Genomic DNA, 19,802 nt, shown 5'->3' with positions numbered 1-19,802 from the left:
GTTTAATGCCATCATCATCTTTAGAAATGTCCACAGGCTAAATCTACTGCCCACAGTGAGGAAGCACAGTTGGCATGACTTTTCAAGGCCGAAGTTAACATTTGGCATAAACCCAATCTGGTTAAAATCTTTATGTAACTAGACAACTGATTTAACATGTGGCTTCAATGGTGAAGGTTAGCATTATTATCAAGAAAGCTAGGCAGATATGAAATTACTTTATCAGCAAAGTTTAATGAAGAAAAAAACCGTTTCAAGAAACAATACATGATAAGAAACCTTATTTTTACAAGCTTCATGGTCGTAACAATGGAATATATTTCAATCCAATGCATAACCAGAAAAATACATCAATCAGAAAAAACAGACGGCCTAGTAAATTTCATGAAAATGTAAACAAACACAGGAATCCCGTGCAATTGAGATTTCTTGCTACCCATATAAGTTTATTTCATGGGAATATCAAGAATGGCAAAGAAAATAACAAATAGCTCAGGCTATATCATGTAGAAACTATTACATGAGATGAATACATGGGCACAAATTCCTTTTATAAAGGAAGAGCCAGACAATTAAACCAAGTGTAATTACTGGGCATCCAATCTTCTTTTAAACTCGCACTTGTAAAAATATAAAAAAAAATATTCTCAATAAAATAAAATGACCAAAATACCCCTGAAAAATTCAAGGCGTATTTTGGTCATTATTTTTTATCAAAAAAATCTTTTTAATATTTTTTATAAGTGCGCCCCAATGAGAAGATGGCACATACCAAATCTAATATTCATACAATTTGTATTAAAAAAATAAAAATAAAATACTCTGAGGCGTTGGATCTAAGATCAAACAGTGAGTAGCTCACTTGATCAAAATTGTACGGCTAGATGGTAGGGGAAGCATAGATCTTCTACACTGTAGGGGAAGTATAGAAACCTTTCCCATTTCTAAATTGTTTGCAAGCAATAACCAAATAGTATAAATGTAGCCAGGAACTACAATTTCATAGAACATGTCAAGATGTAGCCAAATGTATATTACTTTACAATAGAACTATTTTCAGATGCAAAAATCAATTATAACAGAGAGAATCAGTGTATCAACATAACAATACAAGGTTTGCATGTTAAAATGCCATCCAATCTCAGCTCTCAGAATCTATAAAATGTTAAAAAGCACCATATCCATCCTACAAATACAAGTGTACCTCATCCACTCCAGCTATTATACTGCTAATCAATGGTATTATTTTACTACTTCGGTCAACACTGTATCCCAAGAAGTATTTCGCTTGGGATAAGGCAATAACTATGGCCGATGAGGTCGTGAAGCCCGAAATAACTGCATGGCTGATGAAACGAATAAGCCATCCCAACCTGGAGATTATGTTTAAGTCAAATCAGTTGAGGACTAGCCATGTTTAAAACTAGGAAAAAAGGGAATTCAACAGCTCTAATGATGCAATAACATCATCTACATATAAGAAATAAAGAATATATGAACAATTATCAAATACATATATATATATATATAATCTGTACTCATAAAAGGGTGATGTGAGGCACCAAAGATACTCATGGAAGTTTGGTAATATTGATACATAAATGAACATAGAAAGATATTTCATGAAGCATAAAAGCATATGCCTTGTATTGCAAAACATTATGACATGTAGCATTTGACATACATATAGCTGATATGTTAGACTAGACATACATACCTCAAGAGACCCATAACAGACTCCAATATACCAACCATAAGGGCCAGCAATATAGCAAGTTCCGTGTACAACTCGTCTGAAGAATCAACAATGCTGCTCAAGACATTAGAGACCAAAAGAGAAACCAATGCAACAGGACCGATAGCCAGCTGACGTGAGGAGCCAAATATTGCATAGACAAAGACGGGAACGAAACCGGAATCTGTAGGTCGAAAGAGGCATCTCAGTACCTAATGGCTCAAATAGGGATTGTTGCATTTTCTTACAAAATAAAAAACCACACATAGTAGAAGAATGATGGCATGCACTTTAGGTTTAAAACCATACAGGAGTTTTAAAGTAACAAATTATGTGACAATCTTACTCGATATTCATTTCCTTCCTAAATCATCTTTCAGGGGTGACACTCCCAAAGAATTATATGGTTTATGGATGCGCAAAAATTGCCAGGACCTTTCAGGAATTCATTTCATTCAGACCGATTCTTGATGTACATTATAAATGTAAACTATATTAGACATAAGCATACAATTTCTGTATTAGTAGACAATTTCAACATCAATTATAGACATGAGAAAACAATTTCAATATCAATTTGTCTTCTTCTTTGCAAAATAGGAGAGCATGCCGAATATTTTGCGTTTGTCCTAGTATAAAACCATTGAATGATGCCCTCTTTTGCTTGGGAAACAATGCTATGCACGAACTTCAAAAAGCATGATAAACCACGTGGCATACTTCAAGAGGGAATATAAAACAAACAAAAATAAAAGTTCAAAAGGTATCAAATGAAAGGTGGCTATGTAGGTCACGCACGGTGGCTGTAAACAAAAATTTTCAGCCCCTACACCAATGTAATGATTTACAAGTGCCACTTAAAATGCGAAAACAATCAAAATAAAACAATTACAACTCAAGGATCCTCTCTAACATTCAACATTCTTCTTTTATTCACAAAAATCATAAAAAATTACAATTGATAAATGAATCAAGAACAATGGGATGCATTGGATCAGCTCCAAAGGACTTAAGCCCTCCCCACTCTAGAATCACCTGGCTCGATGGCACACTGATCTAGGTCCCTTTTGAATCTCCTTAAGAAGGGAAACTTCAATGGCAAACCAAAACTAGATGGAGTAGATGAGAAAGCACAACCAAGAGTTGTATGTCACATAGGCATACCACCCAAAACACTACATGAAGAGGGCTAAGGTTTCTATTGTACGGGTGTACTACACTAACGGCTTCTAGGTGAGGCGTGTGGCACCCCATTGGGCTAGCGAGAGAGTAGGGAGAGTGGGGCATGTGGACTAGAGAGAGAGAGGTCATAAAAGTGTCTTAGGGCAATACAGTGTTTATATATGGTGCCTACAGTACTAGGGTTTGCCATTTTATTAAGATTCAGCATGGATCGTCGATCTACAATGATCTATGGGAAGAAGAGAGGCCTTTAATCTCAGCACTCCATTTCCTAAATCAACAATCATGATGAATGGAAGGCTCTAGAACAATTATCCTATGGTTTCCTTGAACCATTCTCTTTTAATTTAGGAACTTTCAATAACATATTTTATCTTAGTAAAATTCCAAAGTTATAGAGACAATTTCCAAAATCTCATAAGCTACCTTTTGCTCTTTCCCTCACAATCTCTAAAACACAACATTATGTAATATTATGTGTGACGGAAAGAAAAGAAGTCTCCCAAAAAAAAAGGCGTGTGGGTCATGGAGACCCATGGCTCCATGCCCCACACCATTTGGGCCCCCCACGTATGGGCATGTGACCATTGGGCCCCCATAACATCAAAAGCCCAAAATAATTTTAAAACCCCACTCAGTATTTTTAAAATGGCTTATGAATTTTTTTAAGTTGAAAATCCCTCCCATTTTTCTGCAAAAAAACTTGTGACGCAAAAATAGAATATTTAATACATTTTAAAATTTCATTTTAAATCATCATCCTTCTAGCTAATATACCTTGGACATCCCTTCCACGTCCACAAGGACTAACCCTACAAACCCTCCACGCTTGAAACTTATGTCCCAAGCTAAAGGGTTTTGGACTTTATTCTTGGGCCTAGACTACCCAACTAGGGTGAGCCAACAGGCACACAAAGCATGCCTCTCTGTTCCCCTGTGGACCACAGTCCCACTGGAGTACAGAATAACCACAGTCATAATCTTTACATGCTCTCAATGACTTTAAAGGCCGCATATCCCAACATCAAAAGCCATATCCGTGCATTATAGGTGAGAAAGAACTTTTTTCACATCTGAATTTTCTATATTCTTAAGTATTAGATTGCTTTATCTTCTTTCTATTTAGATGCCACTAGATACACATGTACATGGAACTAAATAAATTGAGAGACGAGAAAAAGTGAAAACACAAGCAATTTAACTCACAAAGGCCATATATTGGATGAAGTCCAGCAAGCTTTGCATAAGACATCGCCTGTACATATGTAATTGTAGGTCAGCCCATAGTCGAAGTAATCAAATTAATACAAATAAAACACCATGCACTTAATAAGAATGTGTAGACATCTTCACTAGATACACATGTACATCACAATCAAATAAGAAAGCAGAACAAGAGGAATGCTAAAGCACAAAAGGCCACATTCTAATCTAGCTCCAAGCTATCACATTCTATTTCTTAGAGGAAAAAAAATTCACAATGCAGGAAAAAAAAAGGTAAGAAAAAATTCAAAAACAAAAGTTGGAATACCAAAAAAAGTTGTAGACAAAATGAATGAAAGGGCAACTACCAAAACTGACCAACTTGATTCCAAAGTAGGACTGTGCTGGAACAAATTATTTCTCGAAATATGAGCAGCAGCACATATTTGCTCAACCAGAGATTTCACTATATTGTTTGAGAAACAACCATATCAAGATACTAGGTGATCTCATCAAGAACCACAGGAAAATGTTGGACATAATAGAACAGAATGGTGGACCAGGATTCATGCAGCCGATCCCAATTAATTGGGAAAAGGCATTGAGGATGATGATCATCATCATCATCATTCTGCATACCTCACATGGGTCTAAGAAGGGTGAGGATTTTAAACTTTCCCTTAACCTGTCCCAAGCCCAGGTAATGGAGGTGGGTTGTATTAGATAAGCAGCCAACGTAAAACTTTGCTAAAACTTTCTATGAATCCTAAACGTCTCACTGAAGGTATGGCCCTTGATAGAGTAGAATGGCATATCAGGATTCATGTAGCCAATACCAAATAATTGGAAAAAGGCTCTAATGATGATATGATGATGCATTAGTCTCACATCATTAAATATGGAAATAGAGAACCACTGATGACTCAAGGGTCTAGACCATGATATCATGAAAACATATATGCTAAGGACCTGACCTCCTAAGGCATTAGTACTCCACAAAAGACAGTCATCCACATGGTATTAAAAAGTGCTCGCCTCAGGCACCTCCTAGGCGCCACGCCTAGGAAGAGGCAACTAAGCCCTAGGTGGGCAGCTTGCACATCATCCTGGTGCCAGCCTTGCCATCAAATGGCTTGACCTCTTGAGGGCAGAAATCTCCTAAAAGCATGGGCAGAATCATCATCTCCTCCTTCTTAAGAGGAGGAATTATATTCTAACCTAAAATTCTGAAGTGTTGAAATTTTTTAGAGACAGAAAATATCCAACAACATTGAGAAATCATTCTAAATCCAATTCTTTTGGATTGGATTCGCTGTGAAATATTGGGAGAAGCTACATGAGGAGATTTTGGGGGATTTAAAGCACAATATTTATCCAAAACATCGAGGATTGGAGATTGGGCATCAAAGGTTAGTCATCTTTGTTTAAATCAAAATGTATTTGAGAGTTTTGTATATCTTCATTGAGCTCTTGTAGTAGCAAGGATCCAAAGTGGAAATATAGCTATTGCCTGGATAAAATTTATCAAAATGAAGTTAGCAGCAATTTATTGTGAACAATATTAACAGATTCAAACAACACATTCATGGTATCAAAGAGGGATGTTGCCCTAGGCAAGAAAGTTCTAGTGCACATTGGGAAATAGATTAATTATTATTTGGATGCCCGAAAAAAGAAAAAGGTAGCAAGGGAAGTAAGCATGGCAGAAGTGGAGGCCGGGGTTAATATGTTTGTTGGTGATACTTAAGTTGATGAAGGGGGGAGTAGAGTGAGTTCATCTCGAGGCAGTAAGAGTCAATGAATTCGGATTAAGAAGCTTGCTATGAAGGGCCTAAGCAAAAAGGTAGCAAGGGAAATAGATAAATTATTATCTGGAAAGTTCGAGCACATTGGGAAATAGATAAATTGTTATTTGGATGCCTGAAAAAAGGAAAAACGCAGCAAGGGAAGTAAGCACAGCAGAGGTGGAGGCCGGGGTTAAAATGTTGGGTGGTGATATGGAAGTTGATGAAGGGCGCAGTAGAGTGAGTTCCTCTCGAGGCAGTAAGAGTCAATGAATTTGGATTAAGAAGGCTGCTATGAAGAGGCCTAGGGCTGTCATTTTCTCCCCTGATCCCGAGGCTGTTGTACATGAAAGGTAGAAAGACAAGAACCAATTACTGTTAAAAGGACATTTAAAATAGAAAACCAAAGTCAAGTACGTCAACATATTACTAGGGGGATGCATCAGACACGAATTGCTTGCAATGCTACTCACCTTAAAACATATAAAGTTGGAGGATTTTGTTCAATATGGACCAAAAGTTGAAGAGCCCAACCATTTATGAGTTTAGGTAGCCATAGCTAAAAACAGAAATACAGCTAACAAAGGATTGCCTCAAGACACACAGGATGCATAGTACAATATGGGGTTTCAATCATAACAGAATCATAGACTGATAAGAGAAGCGCGAATATAATGAATGCGATGGTGAATTGTCCATTACAAACAAACATTCTGAGGCCTATTGATGCTTCGATTGATGTTCACAATGCACTATAGACTAGAGCATATTATACAAGTGGTAACAGGCATGGTTGCAGCTGCCAATTTATTGCACTAAAAGTGGGGTCATATTTTTGGACAGCATGCACAGCCCATTCCATAGCCCTCGTGCTTGATTCTATTAAAGAAATATCAAGGTAAAGGCGACACTTGATAAACCTAAGGCCATGACTCTGTTCATCTACATTCACACACTTACCCCTAGCATAATGCACAAGCTCAATGAGAAGATGCATACAATGAGGTTTAGGAACACAAGATTTGCCACATATCCTGAACTCTACAAAGCAAAATGGATTGGAGAAACCAATTACAATCTATGTTTACTTAAGAGGTTAGGTCTTAATGGAAGTGGCGAAACACAATTAAGGGAAGCGGGTCCATGATATTGCTTTGTCCAAGTCTTTTTGAAGTGAGATACTGTGCTTGCTTGAAGTATCCTTACCTTCAGTCAAAGTTTTGCATCTGGTTAATAGTGAGGTGAAGCCTTCCATGAATATGTCATGCATTCAAGCGTGTCAAGGGATAGATAGCCTAGGCATTCGTGAATGATGAGAGCATGTGTGGCCCAATATTGGAGATTGTAGTCACAAAGTAGGATAAGCAGCTCCATTGACCCTTGCATGTAGTTCTATAATATAATGCAGAGACTTGGATGTTGATAGGAAGGATGAATTATGGATGGCTTCAGTGAATGTCTTTAGAGGCACAATCCTAATAAGGACATTGAGGATAAATTGCCAAATCCTCTCTCATAAAAAGTGTCAAATCCGTTCTCTGTTAAAAAGAGATTTTTTTAACAAAAAACCCAACCTAATGTTTCATTTTACCAAAATGACTACTCATAAGTACCCAAAAAGCAACAAAAAACAAATCTTTTGAGTTAAAAAATAAAAAATATGGCAGACAGTTTTTACCTTTGTTGGCTACAATGGGAGCGGCCGGTCCACCGGTTAGAGGCCAGTTCCAAGGCCATTCCAATCTTTGGGGGTTAACTGGAGTGGAGTGGCCTCCACTCCACTGTTTCCAGGTTAGGACTGCACGGTTCGGTCTGGTTTTGACAATATTGGATGATTCTACACATTATACATGGTTGTAAACAATTCAACATAAAACCAACACATTTTCTTATAAACTTTCTAATGCTCAACAATAAAGAAAATATCCACTTTTTTTTTGTTTGGGTAAATCAGTGGGGAGGAAATATTTACTTCACACAAGATAAATAAAATCCTTTGATCAGAAAAGTGGGACAAATATAATTACCTAAAAACAAATGGGACGAATATTCCTCTAATGCTTTTAAAAATTATTTGAATATAAATGACATCCTTGAACAATTCTTTTGTCTTAATAACCCTAAATAGAATGGAGTGTCAAAATACAGGAATCAACATTAGGAAACGGTCATTGACTTAAGGCCAGAAGGCAGGAGTGCCCAAATCATTATGGGATGAAACCTCCTTAATGCCATATATAATTAAAAGGCTGCAATTCCATAATCTCAAATGAGATGTCTCCACACTTTAAGCATTATGGGTGTCCATGGGTTATGCACATCAGTGAGAGAGATTTCAAATACTTCGGGATTCAAGTGATAACATTCAGATATTTAATATATGGCACACACATAAATTGCATGTAGGGTCTAGTAATTGTGAGACAGAGCCTGCTCATTGCTATATATCAAATGATCAAAAGATCACCTATCATGGCATCAAGATAGGAATAATTAGCGTTTACTGCTGAGTCAGCAATTTTGAAACTAACTTAATTGTAGTCCCAGCATTTGAAGATGCTTTTGCTCCATAGAGAAACTTCAATACCAACAAAGTACTTCTGGCTGCCTAAATCCTTGATGTCAAACAGCCCCTTTAGGTAGCTTTAATTCTCCTATGGCCTCAAGGTCATCTCCCATAACCACAATAGCAAATCTAAATAGACCAGAAAAATATAGTATCGTGGTGTATATGTATGACCAAGCCTGAGTAACTGTTCAATCCATAAATCAGAAAAACAAATGCATGAAAGAATGCCAGAAATGAATCGGGAATGCAGTTAAATCAATAGGATCATAAGCCCATGAGTAAGAACAGAGCAAAATGGAAAGTAAAATAAGGAAAAAAGTGACTACAGAATTCGGTCGAGTGATCCTCAAGAAACCACCCAAATACTATTGTGATAATCAGGGTGCTCTGAGATTTTCCTCTAACCCAACCTAACAAGCAAGTACAGAGTATATGTATTTTTTCATGATACGGCACAAGCTTGATAGTTTATAACTCAATAGTTTTCTTTAGGGCTACGAGTAGCAAAGGCGCTAGCCAAGCCTCACTGCAATTACACATTTTGATTCTTGAAAGATACGCAAAACACATCAATATGTTTCTTTAAAGCTCTCTAAGTATCTCCTGGGATAGATTTCAATTCTTGAGAAACAAGTTAAAAATGCAAAGAATTTTAGCATGACAAAAGTGTCGTAATGTTTCCTACAGGTGACTTTTATCTTCGCCATGCAAGTCATTATTTGTCTGCACCTTTTTTCCATAGGAGTATTAATATCACTTGTATCTAGAACCCCTAGAAGCTTCTGTATGTAACTCCTTAAAAAGAGCAACAAATGAATGATGCCACTTTTTCCTCTTTCCTCTCATAGAGAGACCTCCAGATCTTCTTATTTCCTCAAAAAGGGACAACTCAACAAGCAGGAGGGTTCTCCCATTCCCCAAACCATGCCCCCAAAACGACAAATGTTCATCACAAACACATAATCATACATTCACAAACTATGTGTCAACCCAACACTCATACATATCTGAAATTCAAACTACAGTGATTCATTGCATTAGAGCTCTATATCGCCATAACATAACAACAATGAATACTCAATAATACAAGGAGCTTCAACCAGTGCTCTCCTAAAAAAACAAACCACTGAAAGCATTCAATTTGCAAAAAACATTTTCACTATAATAAATCACAGCCATTGTATCAAATCACCAAGTAATGAAAATTGATTGAAGCACCTAGAATACAAAATTAAACCGCAATTTCAAATATTTCCAGTTCGAACATCCACAACCCATCAACTCCAACATCAATCCAGCAAATGCTCATAGTGGATGAAATGAGAGAGAGACACAGTAGACCCCCAAATTCACGAAAAATAAATGTCGCCCATTTCCAAATTCAAAAAAATCAAACCCATGAACTCCAACACCTTTAACAGATGCTCATAATGGATTAAAAAAAAAAGAACTCGAACACAAATCAAGAGAAGAAAATACATTGTAATTGCACAAGCGAGACAAAAAGAGTAAATTTCTTGTAGACAATGTCGAAAAAGACAGTAAGAGAAACCCAACCTGGGGGACGAGCATGATGCCAACACTTAGACCAGCAGATAGGTCGAGTTGCAGGTACTCTCGCCACTTGTAGTTGCGAATCCATCGAGCACAAGGCAAGAAGAGCTCAACCCATTGGATCCAAGACCTATATCTAGGCCATGAGGGAATCCTCAAGAATAATGAGAAGAACGAAGAGGAAGAGGGAGAAGGAGAATTGTATGGGTGTTGCAGTGGAATGACCTTGACCTGCCTGCTGCTCCCCATGGAACCTAGAGATGAGGCTATGTCTGAGGTGCTGGATGAGGCATATGTGATTTCCATGCCTCTCCTGCAATTCTCCACATTCTCTCTCTCCCTCTCCCTCTCCCTCTCCCTCTCTTAATTTCAAAAGAAGAACATAAAAATGGTGACTCTTGACTGTTTTGAGCTTTGAGTTTTGAGTTTTTGACTTTCAAAGTTGTTGCTTGCCGTGTCACACCTCCCAGGCTCATTTCTCTGCATGAACCATGAAAAACACGGGATGCTTTTTCCCAAAATTAACGAAAATGATAAAACCTTTTGTGATACCCCAGGAGTCAATTATGTATATGCTCCTTAGAACTCCACTCCAAATTTTAGAGATGTAACTAGGGTAAGAAACAGGCCTGGGCCTGGGCCTAGGCCAAGCCTAGCCCCCCTAGTACCTATTGGACAGGATTAGGCCCAGCCCTGCTTGGATCGGGTTAAAGAGGCCTTGGCACTATTCAGTTTGGTCTAAAGCCATACAAAATAAAAAAATGAAGGAAAATGTAAAGAGAAATATGGTGAGCCAAGTCATGGCCCTATATCAAGCCACGGCACTTAGGTCATGGTACCCCAGCACTTGGGCTACATTTTGCAGCCCAAGCCCTAATTTTTAAGGGCTTGGATGATCAGGCTAAGCCGGGCTACCTAGCCCATTGCCACCCTTAGATGTAATATCTTCAACATCTCGACTAGTCAAAAAAAAATTTTAAATAACACTTTATATATGCTTGAAAAGTAATAACGATATAAGATTGAATAAACATCCCCAATTTTAGAGTATCAAATAAATACTTAAGCATTTCAAAGTCAAGGTGGATACTAAAATGTCATCTTCATTGTTCTATCTTTCTTTTTGACCTGAAGTTTTGGCATCTACATTATAATTAATTTGACCAGCATTTCAAAAAAAAAAAATGATGTTGAGTTCTTTATTTTGGTTAATGGGGATGAAGAGTCTCTTTCTACTTTTGAAATCGTTAGTAGTTTTTAAATGTGTTAGGTGAGAATAGAAACCTAGACATTAGTTGGGGTAAAAATGGTGATACCACTACAACTCTAACCCCAATCCCATTCTCAAAATGATGTCGAGTTCCTATATATTTTGATCAGACTATCTAAAAATTGGATGATATATGTTCATTATTCATATATTTTGATCGGTCTATCTAAAAATTGGATGGTATATATTCTTTATTCAGACTATCTAAACATTGGACATTATTCTTTTACATGTATATGCATATAATAGTGCACATGACTTTTTTTTCTTTTCTAATGTCGGTAATGGGTTTTTTCCATTTATACGTAGTGTGAATGAAACTTTTTCCTCATCCTTATGCATAGTCTTGTGCAATTTATCTAGGATACGTGGAATATAGTTTATATGCTACTTTTTTTATTATTTCTAAAATACTTCCAATCACAAATTAATTTTTTCGACCGTCTATTTTTTTAACCTCTTTTTTCCTTTTCTTTTTCTTTTTTTACTTTCAACATACTTTTCACATTGTATGAGATTTTTTTAATATTTCTTATTTTTTAACACTTTTTGACCTAGACCTTTCGTGCCGAGCTGTACTTTCCTACACCAATCCCAATGCATTGTCATCCAATGTGCCATTTACCATTGGATGTTGCAGCAATGGACTCGAAAAGAAGATGCGGGCATTTTGGTGACCCTGACCAAGTAGGCCTGGAGCTTGATGGTGTAAAAATTTCTGAAAAATTTGATCATATGAAGAAGGGGTGTGGTCTCATCTAATCGTCGAATGGCGACTTGAAATGAATTGTTGTGGTTGAATGAATTGACTGTAGCCATTGAAAAGAAAAAAAGAATACTCAGTTGGACGGTCAAGATCTGATGCTGATTGAGATGAACGGTCCAAAAGATATTCAAAAGGCTGCTTATGTGGGCTCCTTAGAAAGAAAGGATTTGCTTTTCGTCGTATGTATGCGTGATTGAGTACGAAAATGAATCTGACCGGGGATTGAGTCCACATGCATTGGTGGCTCTCCAATCATATCGCATGATGCTAATCCTACAATTATTCGTGACCCTCTATAATAATGGACATTATTGATTTGACAAGAAGTAGACTTTTGGAATGCCCAAAGGAAAAGAAAAGGAGTACTTATTTATCTTAAAAAAAAAAAGGCTCAAACAAAAGAAGAAAAAAATTTATTAAGGAGGATACTATCTATTTACTCTCTTGGTAAAACACCGGTTAGGAATACTTTCTACATCTCAACATTTGAGGGCATAGTATATTCTCAGCAAAAATATTATAGAAATATTTTACTAAAAAAATAATGCCGCAAGAATGACAGAAACACTCCAATTTTTGAATGGCTTGATTTACATATCACAATACTCAAAATTCAGTTTTTTAAAAATAATTATCCAATAATTCTTGTGAGGTTCCCAAAATTTTTAGACTAAATAAACCCTTTTAAGTAAGGGAGAAGATGTATAGTATGCTCCTGCAGGAGAAGTATAATTTAAGAGCTCAAAAAGAAAAAAGAAATAAGTAGGGAAAATCTTTTCCTTTTTAAAAGAAAACTGTTTCATGGAGTGGGAATCACATTTATGCATTTGCGGTCCTCAAGGTATAAAGCATCCATCTTAAAGATGAATTGGTCCATCTAAAAACAATTGAAACTAACGGTCCAAATGTTGGACCCGATTTCTATGCGGCCAAGCCCGCATATGTAGATACGCAGGTCTCTTAATAAATATATTTTTGAGATGGATTTTAAGACTTAAATTTTAAAGACATGTATTTCTAACATGGAAATCATGAATATGAAAAAATAAATAAATTTAGAAACTAAAAATAATAATTCTAATAAGAAAACATTTGGGCTGTTAGTTTCCATTGTTTTTTGATGGAACACCTACTTGCATCCATCTTTAAAATGGATGCTTTACACTTTCTGGACTGCATAGGTAGAAATGCGGTCCAACCTGCATGAAACAATTTTTCCTAAATGTTTTCTTAATAGAATTAGTATTTCTAATTTTTAAATTTTATTTATTTATTCATATTCATAATCTCCATATTACATATTACATGTTCTTAAAAATTAAGTCCAAAATCCATCTAAAAAACAAATTTTTAAGAGGTGACTTATTTCTACATGAACTCATAGAAACCGTGTCATTTTTTAAATGACAATTTTTTTTCGTATGTTATGGTGTAGTTTTTCATGATTTTTTTCATTTTTTTTTATATTTTATTTGAGAAGTGTTTTCTAGATCCGTTAATGTCTTGTATTAAGTAGGTTTATCCAATCATTTTGAGGTTATCTTTTATTAATCCATCTATTTTATGAAGTAAATTATTGGTATGTGGTTAACGTTTTTACGCAAAGGACACGTGGTTTCTGATGATATGATTTATGAACAAGTTCCATTATCTTAAGCCGTGAGAGGGAAAGAAAATGATGCATGTCAATCCAAAAATAAGTAGGACAGTTATACCACAAAATAAAAAGAACATAAAATAAATGAACTTGTTAAAAGATGAACTATTTTTAAGACTTCGATTTTTTTTTTTCTGGTACCATACATATTATATCGAGATGATCAATTGAAAGGTTTACTGCCTTCGAAACACTATTTTCTACTGAATTTTTGAGGCGCACATATTTCTATAGTTTAAGGTTGCAACCTTATATATACAATTTTCTTTCGGTAAATATAGTGGAGCTTGGTCTTTTGGTAGCCTAAAGCCACGCATGCTAACTCTTTCCTCTCGGTAAATATAGTCGAACTTGGTGGAGCTTGGTCTTTTTGGTGCATTTATTCTTCAATTTTTTTTAATGCGAGCAACTTATCAAAGCAAGAAAAAAAAAGGAGCTACATTTTGCAGTTTTCATACAATTCCCCATTAATTTTGTCAATCTTCTATGTTTCAGAGTGTTGAGCATAGAAAATTATGACGGCGGATTAAAGGAAAGTATAAAATGATAAAGGAGATGTAGAGAATATAAATTTCAAATAATACTTGAAAATTCTTAGTTAAAAACAAAAATTTAGTCATAAACTACTTTGAAGCCATAGCTATTTAATCATAAAACCTTATATTTAAAATGATATTTTCTTCCAAATACTAAATAAATAATTTTTCTTTATAGTCAAGTCGAAATAAAAAATACTTATCAAATAATATCAATAAATGTCATTAGCATAGTAACACTGTCATAAATCATAATAATCATCCCATAACAGTTGTTTAATAGTTTATTTATTTTATACTTTTATATTATTAATCAATCCCTAATATTTTCCTTAGTAATAACGTTATTACTAATTACGGGTAACAAATATTATAGCAATTATTAACTTTTTTTATTTAAGAATGTTAGTAATTATCATTAGATTCTTAATAAATAGGGTTTCTTTCTTTTCTTTTAATATTAATAATACAATTAGATATAAATATTTAGAAATCACTTAAGGTAAAATTTAATAATATTATAGTAAATTCTAAATAAGAATGTTCTTATTATGTAAAATAACATTTAGGGAAAATTATGTATATATTCATTATATTTACCATTATTACGAAAATACATCAAAAATTTCTATATTATACCTATATATGTTATTTCAACTTCATAACACTTTTTTAAAAAACAAACGGAAGTGCCCATTTTCGATTTTTGAAAAACTGAAAAATCCCCTCACTCATTAAAACCCCTTTTTCCTCCTTTTTTTTTTCCTATGGAAAATTAGTGGTGACAATAGCCCACTTCTTGCTCAGCAAATCAATCTAAAAAGCTACAACGTTATTGAGAAAAGTGTTAGTTATATGGCCTTTCAAGACCTTAATGCCAAGAGTCATTCGCTTAGTGGGAGTAAGTATGAGAGATAGAATATAGATGCTTGGTGAACTGAGGCCCAGATTCTCATACCCTTAGTACATGAGGTATTGAGAGCTTATGTTTTAAGAGAGCAATCTTTCAGAGGAGGTGTAAGGGCCGCCTCTGAGTCATGTGTGTGTGTGTGTATATATATATATAACTCTTTCCAACGTCTATAGGCGAAAATGAACAGTGATTTCGCCTACCCTCATCAGCATCCAAACTTCATCGCACGGTCACAGTTGTTCGGTAGTGTTTTATTTTTAATTTTTATTTTACAAATCCAAATTATTTGAAATTTGAAGCTTATGTACATCTTAGTGAGATACACCTAATAAAAATATGAAAAAAATAATTCACAAAATATAAATTGATCAAAATATCTCCGAAAATTTATAGGGGTATTTTGATCAATTTATATTTTATGAATTATATTTTTCATACTTTTATTAGGTGCGCCTCACTAAGATGTATACACGCTCAAATTTTCAAAAAATTTGGATTTGTAGAAAAAAAAAAACATCACTAGACAACTGTGATCTCGCGATGAAGTTTAGATGGTGATGAGGGCAGGCGAAATCACTATTCATTTTCTCCTATAGGCATTTTGTAGTATCTTCCGATATATATATATATATATATATATACTAATTTCATGTAGCAGTTGCATATTAATACCATGGTTGGGCTAAAGATAGTATTGGATGTGCATGTGTGTGTACGATCCATAGAAGTGTTGGGGGTGACTTACGAGTCAACCGATAGTGAAGAGAAAGGTCTGACATTTGGAATGCCGACCTTTGCAGTTGTAATGATCTTAAGACCATTTTGGTTTACAAGGATGTGCATATTTGTTTGGGACCTACGGTTGAGTCGCAGGTTGTGTGCTCTTTGAGGTGCAATATTTGGACTGCTTCAAGCTGGGTGAGTATTATACAATGCACGAGTGGTTTGAGAACCACTTTTAATGGGTCCAGGTCCCAAGAGACCCAAAGTAGGCGAGGTGGTCGGGGGTAGCTTTTGCTTGTGTCGATCCACATAGTGACATGAGTGAGTGTGTGTCGGATGACTTTGGAGCCATTCAAGTTAAATGGTCTGGCGAGGGAACCACCATCATGAAGTGTTTGGGTCATCATACAAGATGAGTAGTGCCCTTGTGGAGTGGAGATGAGGCAACCTTGTGGTTACCCAATGAATAAATGGTCTTAGAAGAACCAGTTGCGATAGAATAGGGAGTGGTCTTAGAACCACTTTTGAGCTTAGGACTAGTGGAGAGTCCACCAGTAACAGTGTGAGCATGAAGGGTGGCAGTTTTAGAACAGCTATTGCAGTTGACACAAATGGACTTGCCATTGATGTCTGTAAAGAAGGAGCAAGAGGTTTGAGGACCCTTTCCCGAGTTGTTTTGAGTGTGAAGGTCTAAAATACCATCAAGAGATAAATGGGAGTAGTGGATTGAGGCATCCTACTTCCCAATTCAAATGAGAGAGGAGTAATTGGACTCCATAGCAATTTTTAAGTGAAAGTGAGATGAGATGTCGGTTTGAGAGCAGACCGAACCAACTATAGGGTGGTGTATCTCCAGTGGCATCACCTGTTGGTCGGGCTTGGATTTACCTCGCTCGGGGACCCCGGCGTAATGACCCCCTCTCGGACAGCCGCTTGACTTGCGTGCACGTCATGTGCCATGTGCGGATAGGTATTTCCAAAGATGAGAGGATTTTAAAGCAATGAAGAGGTGTACTCGAGCACCTACCTCACCGTGGTTGAGTTTGTGGGATACGCCTGGGCTACCACCCTCTTAGAAAAATAACAAAAGCCTATCGGCTGTTCAACAATGTGATTTGAATTGGTCCTCTCTAAAATCAACACTTCACCTAGACTCTCACAAAAAGACTGTTAATAGAATCCACTTATGATAAACTCCTCTTCAATGCACTTACATGTTAATGTTCTAGTTTTAGGATTAGAGTGATAAGGAAGATAGGTGGACAAAGAGAGGAAAGGAAGAAATGAAAGTAGGTTGATGAGAGTTTGGTTTAGAGATGAGAAGAAGAAGAAGAAGATGAAGCAAAAGAAGTGAAGGGATGACTCGAAAATTGGGCAGCCTCTTGGCATAAATTCTCCTAAGAGGTATTACCGGAGACAAGGGAAAGCATCAGACTCGAGACCTTGATACCCGAAGGATTTGCAAAGTAGAGTTACATGACTGAGCCTGTAACTATCACTAACCCAAAGAGCCCCCTAAAATTGATCCAGGGAGAGAAAAGAGTAAAAGAGAGCAAAAGATATGGAAATCTCACACAGCTCGAGCACTATATGACCCGGTGGTTAGAGTAGCGTAAGGGTTGAAACTCTAAAAAAAACTAGCTCAAGATGACTCGAACCCGAGTGATCGAGTGCAAGAGAATCAATGTCTCTTATGACTCAACAACACTGTATGAGCTGATGGTTGGAGTAGTAGTCCAAGAGTTAAAAACCTAGGGCACTATCTCAAGAAGACCCCAGATCGAGTGCTCAAGGGTTAAAGAAGCAATGGGTAAAAAGGGCAAACAAAGGAATGACAAAAAAAATAAACTGAAATAAGTATATGAATTAGAGAGAGAGGGGAGTGTTTAAGGTGAGAAAGAAAAGAGTTAAGAAAATAGTTAAGAGGGATAAAAGAAGATGGACCCACCTCTGGTGCAGGTCCGGGTGTCTTGTGTTGTAAGTTAGGGTATGAGAGGGAGAAAATAGATGAGAGAGAGATGGACCCGCCTATAGTGCGGGTATGGGCTTCAAAGGGGGTAATTTGGGATAAGAGAAGATAAGAGTATAGAGTGAGGGAGATGGACCCGCCTCATAGGTGGGTCCAAACTGTAGGGGAGATGAGAGAGTGAAGACGAAAGAGAGTGTAGAGAGAGGAGAGGTGGACCCACCTAAGGTATGGGTTGTGCTTCAACGGGAGAGGATGAGAGTATGGGAAGAGAAGAGAGTGTGGGGAGACGGACGGACCCGCCTTGGGTGTGAGTCTGAGACTTTGGATGAGAGGGAAAGAGAGTAGGCAAGAGAGGAAGGGAGAGAGAGTAGGCAAGAGAGGAAGAGAGAGAAGCGAACCCGCTTATGGTGCAGGTCTGTCAATTGATAAGAGAGAGAGAGAGAGAGGGAGCGAAATAGAGAGAGCAGAACAAACCCACTTAAGGCATGGATCGGTGACCAAGCAAGGAGGAGAGAGAGAGATAGAAATAGAGAGAGAAAGAGAAGTTGTGCCCATCCTAGGTGCAGGTTTAGAGTTTAAAACATGAGAGAGAGTGGAAGAAGGATAGAGAAGGAGGGAGAGGCTCAAAACCGCCCTGGATCCGAGCAGAGAGAGAGAGAGGGGAGAGAGAGAAAGAGATAAAGAAAGAGAGAGAAGAGCGAGAAGAGAGAGAAAGAGAGAGAAAAAAAGAAGAGAGAGAGAGAAGGGAGAGGAGAAAAAGTGGACCTAGAATGGGCTTGAGCCTAGGTGCACCTTCATTGGTCCATTTACATGCACTTGAGAGCGAGGTCTTCATCCTTGTGGGTCAAGACTAGGGTTTAAGTTTTAGGTTGGGTTGGGGTAAGATGTGGTGTATGGAAACTATGGTGTATGGATTAGGGTAGGGTGTATGAATTCTAAGGTAGGCTGTATGAGGCACTATGGTGTATGGGGTAAGGTAAAGAGTAGGAAAACTAAGGTATATATGAAACTATGGTGTATGGAGTAGGGTATGTTGTAGGAAGGCTAAGGCAGGGTGTAGGGTGTATGGGAGTAGGATTGGAAGTTAGGAGTGATAGGGAGTATGAGAGCTAGAGTGTATGGAGTAGGATTGGGAGTTGGGAATCCTAAGGAAGTTGGAACTTTGGGGTCCTAGGGAGTGAAGGGTTCCTAGGGGTATTTTCTCTCTCTAAAAAATGATTCTCTCCCCTCTCTCATTGAGTCTTGAGATTAAACAAAATACCAAGTCTAAGATCTTAGAGTTCTCAAGCTCTTCTCATTAATTTCCAAAATTCTTAAGAGTCTCCAAGAGAGATTGTTACAAATTTATAGAGCGGCCTCAAGACAAGGGTGGATTGCTAAAAAACAACAAGAATTGTAAAAAAATACACATTTAATTAATTAAAATAATAATCTCATTTTTGGAATTAATGACCACAATACCCTTCTCAACAAATGAGAATACCATCCCTCTATGAGGGGCCTCTTGCCATTGCTAGACCTCGGGAGTTTTTTCGAACATTTACGATGGCAATTCAATCGATCAAACGTCGTAGAATCGATGCTTAAACTATTACCCATGTTTTGATACCCTTTGATCATCTTGAAACAGATTTTTAAGGAAGAATCCAAAATGGGCCAAGTTCCATAAACTTGTGATTCTTTGACTACTGATTCGGCACTATCCATCATATTCCGAGACTTCATTTTGATCACAAATTGAAGAAGATACTATCATGATCATTTTATGATAAATTTCATCCATTTTGATCTCCGTTTGAGTACGTTCCAATTTTGAGAAGTCGTCAGAAAATGAGATTGAAGCGATTGGAAAAGTATGCATTCATTGGCCTCAAAATTCGGTGTCATCCAGTCTCCAATCATTCACAAAAATTATATCACGTTGAAGTTCTTTGAAGCACG

At 36.8% G+C, this 19,802-nt stretch overlaps 1 protein-coding gene across 2 annotated transcripts in view; it reads right to left on the bottom strand.

The window, feature by feature from the left end:
* LOC18434131 (putative sulfate transporter 4.2) overlaps nt 1-10,513 on the bottom strand; it is a 118,032-nt gene extending 107,519 nt beyond the window's left edge. For both annotated transcript variants that reach the window (XM_006844199.4, XM_088874523.1), the window contains exons 1-4: nt 10,031-10,513; nt 4,124-4,172; nt 1,718-1,919; nt 1,205-1,373 (exon numbers count right to left, since the gene is read on the bottom strand). In XM_006844199.4, the coding sequence (XP_006844262.1) occupies nt 1,205-1,373; nt 1,718-1,919; nt 4,124-4,172; nt 10,031-10,333 (723 nt within the window). In that variant the 5' untranslated portion in view covers nt 10,334-10,513. The remainder of the gene's footprint in view (nt 1-1,204; nt 1,374-1,717; nt 1,920-4,123; nt 4,173-10,030) is intronic.
* Nucleotides 10,514-19,802: the final 9,289 nt, after the last annotated feature.

This window comes from Amborella trichopoda, chromosome 8 (genome assembly GCF_054954075.1).
Source record: "Amborella trichopoda isolate Santa Cruz 75 chromosome 8, AtrichopodaSantaCruz75HAP2 v2.0, whole genome shotgun sequence".
In the NCBI taxonomy this organism is placed as follows: Eukaryota; Viridiplantae; Streptophyta; class Magnoliopsida; order Amborellales; family Amborellaceae; genus Amborella; species Amborella trichopoda.
Note: the sequence above shows the minus strand (reverse complement) of the source record. Positions and strands in the feature narration are given on the sequence as shown.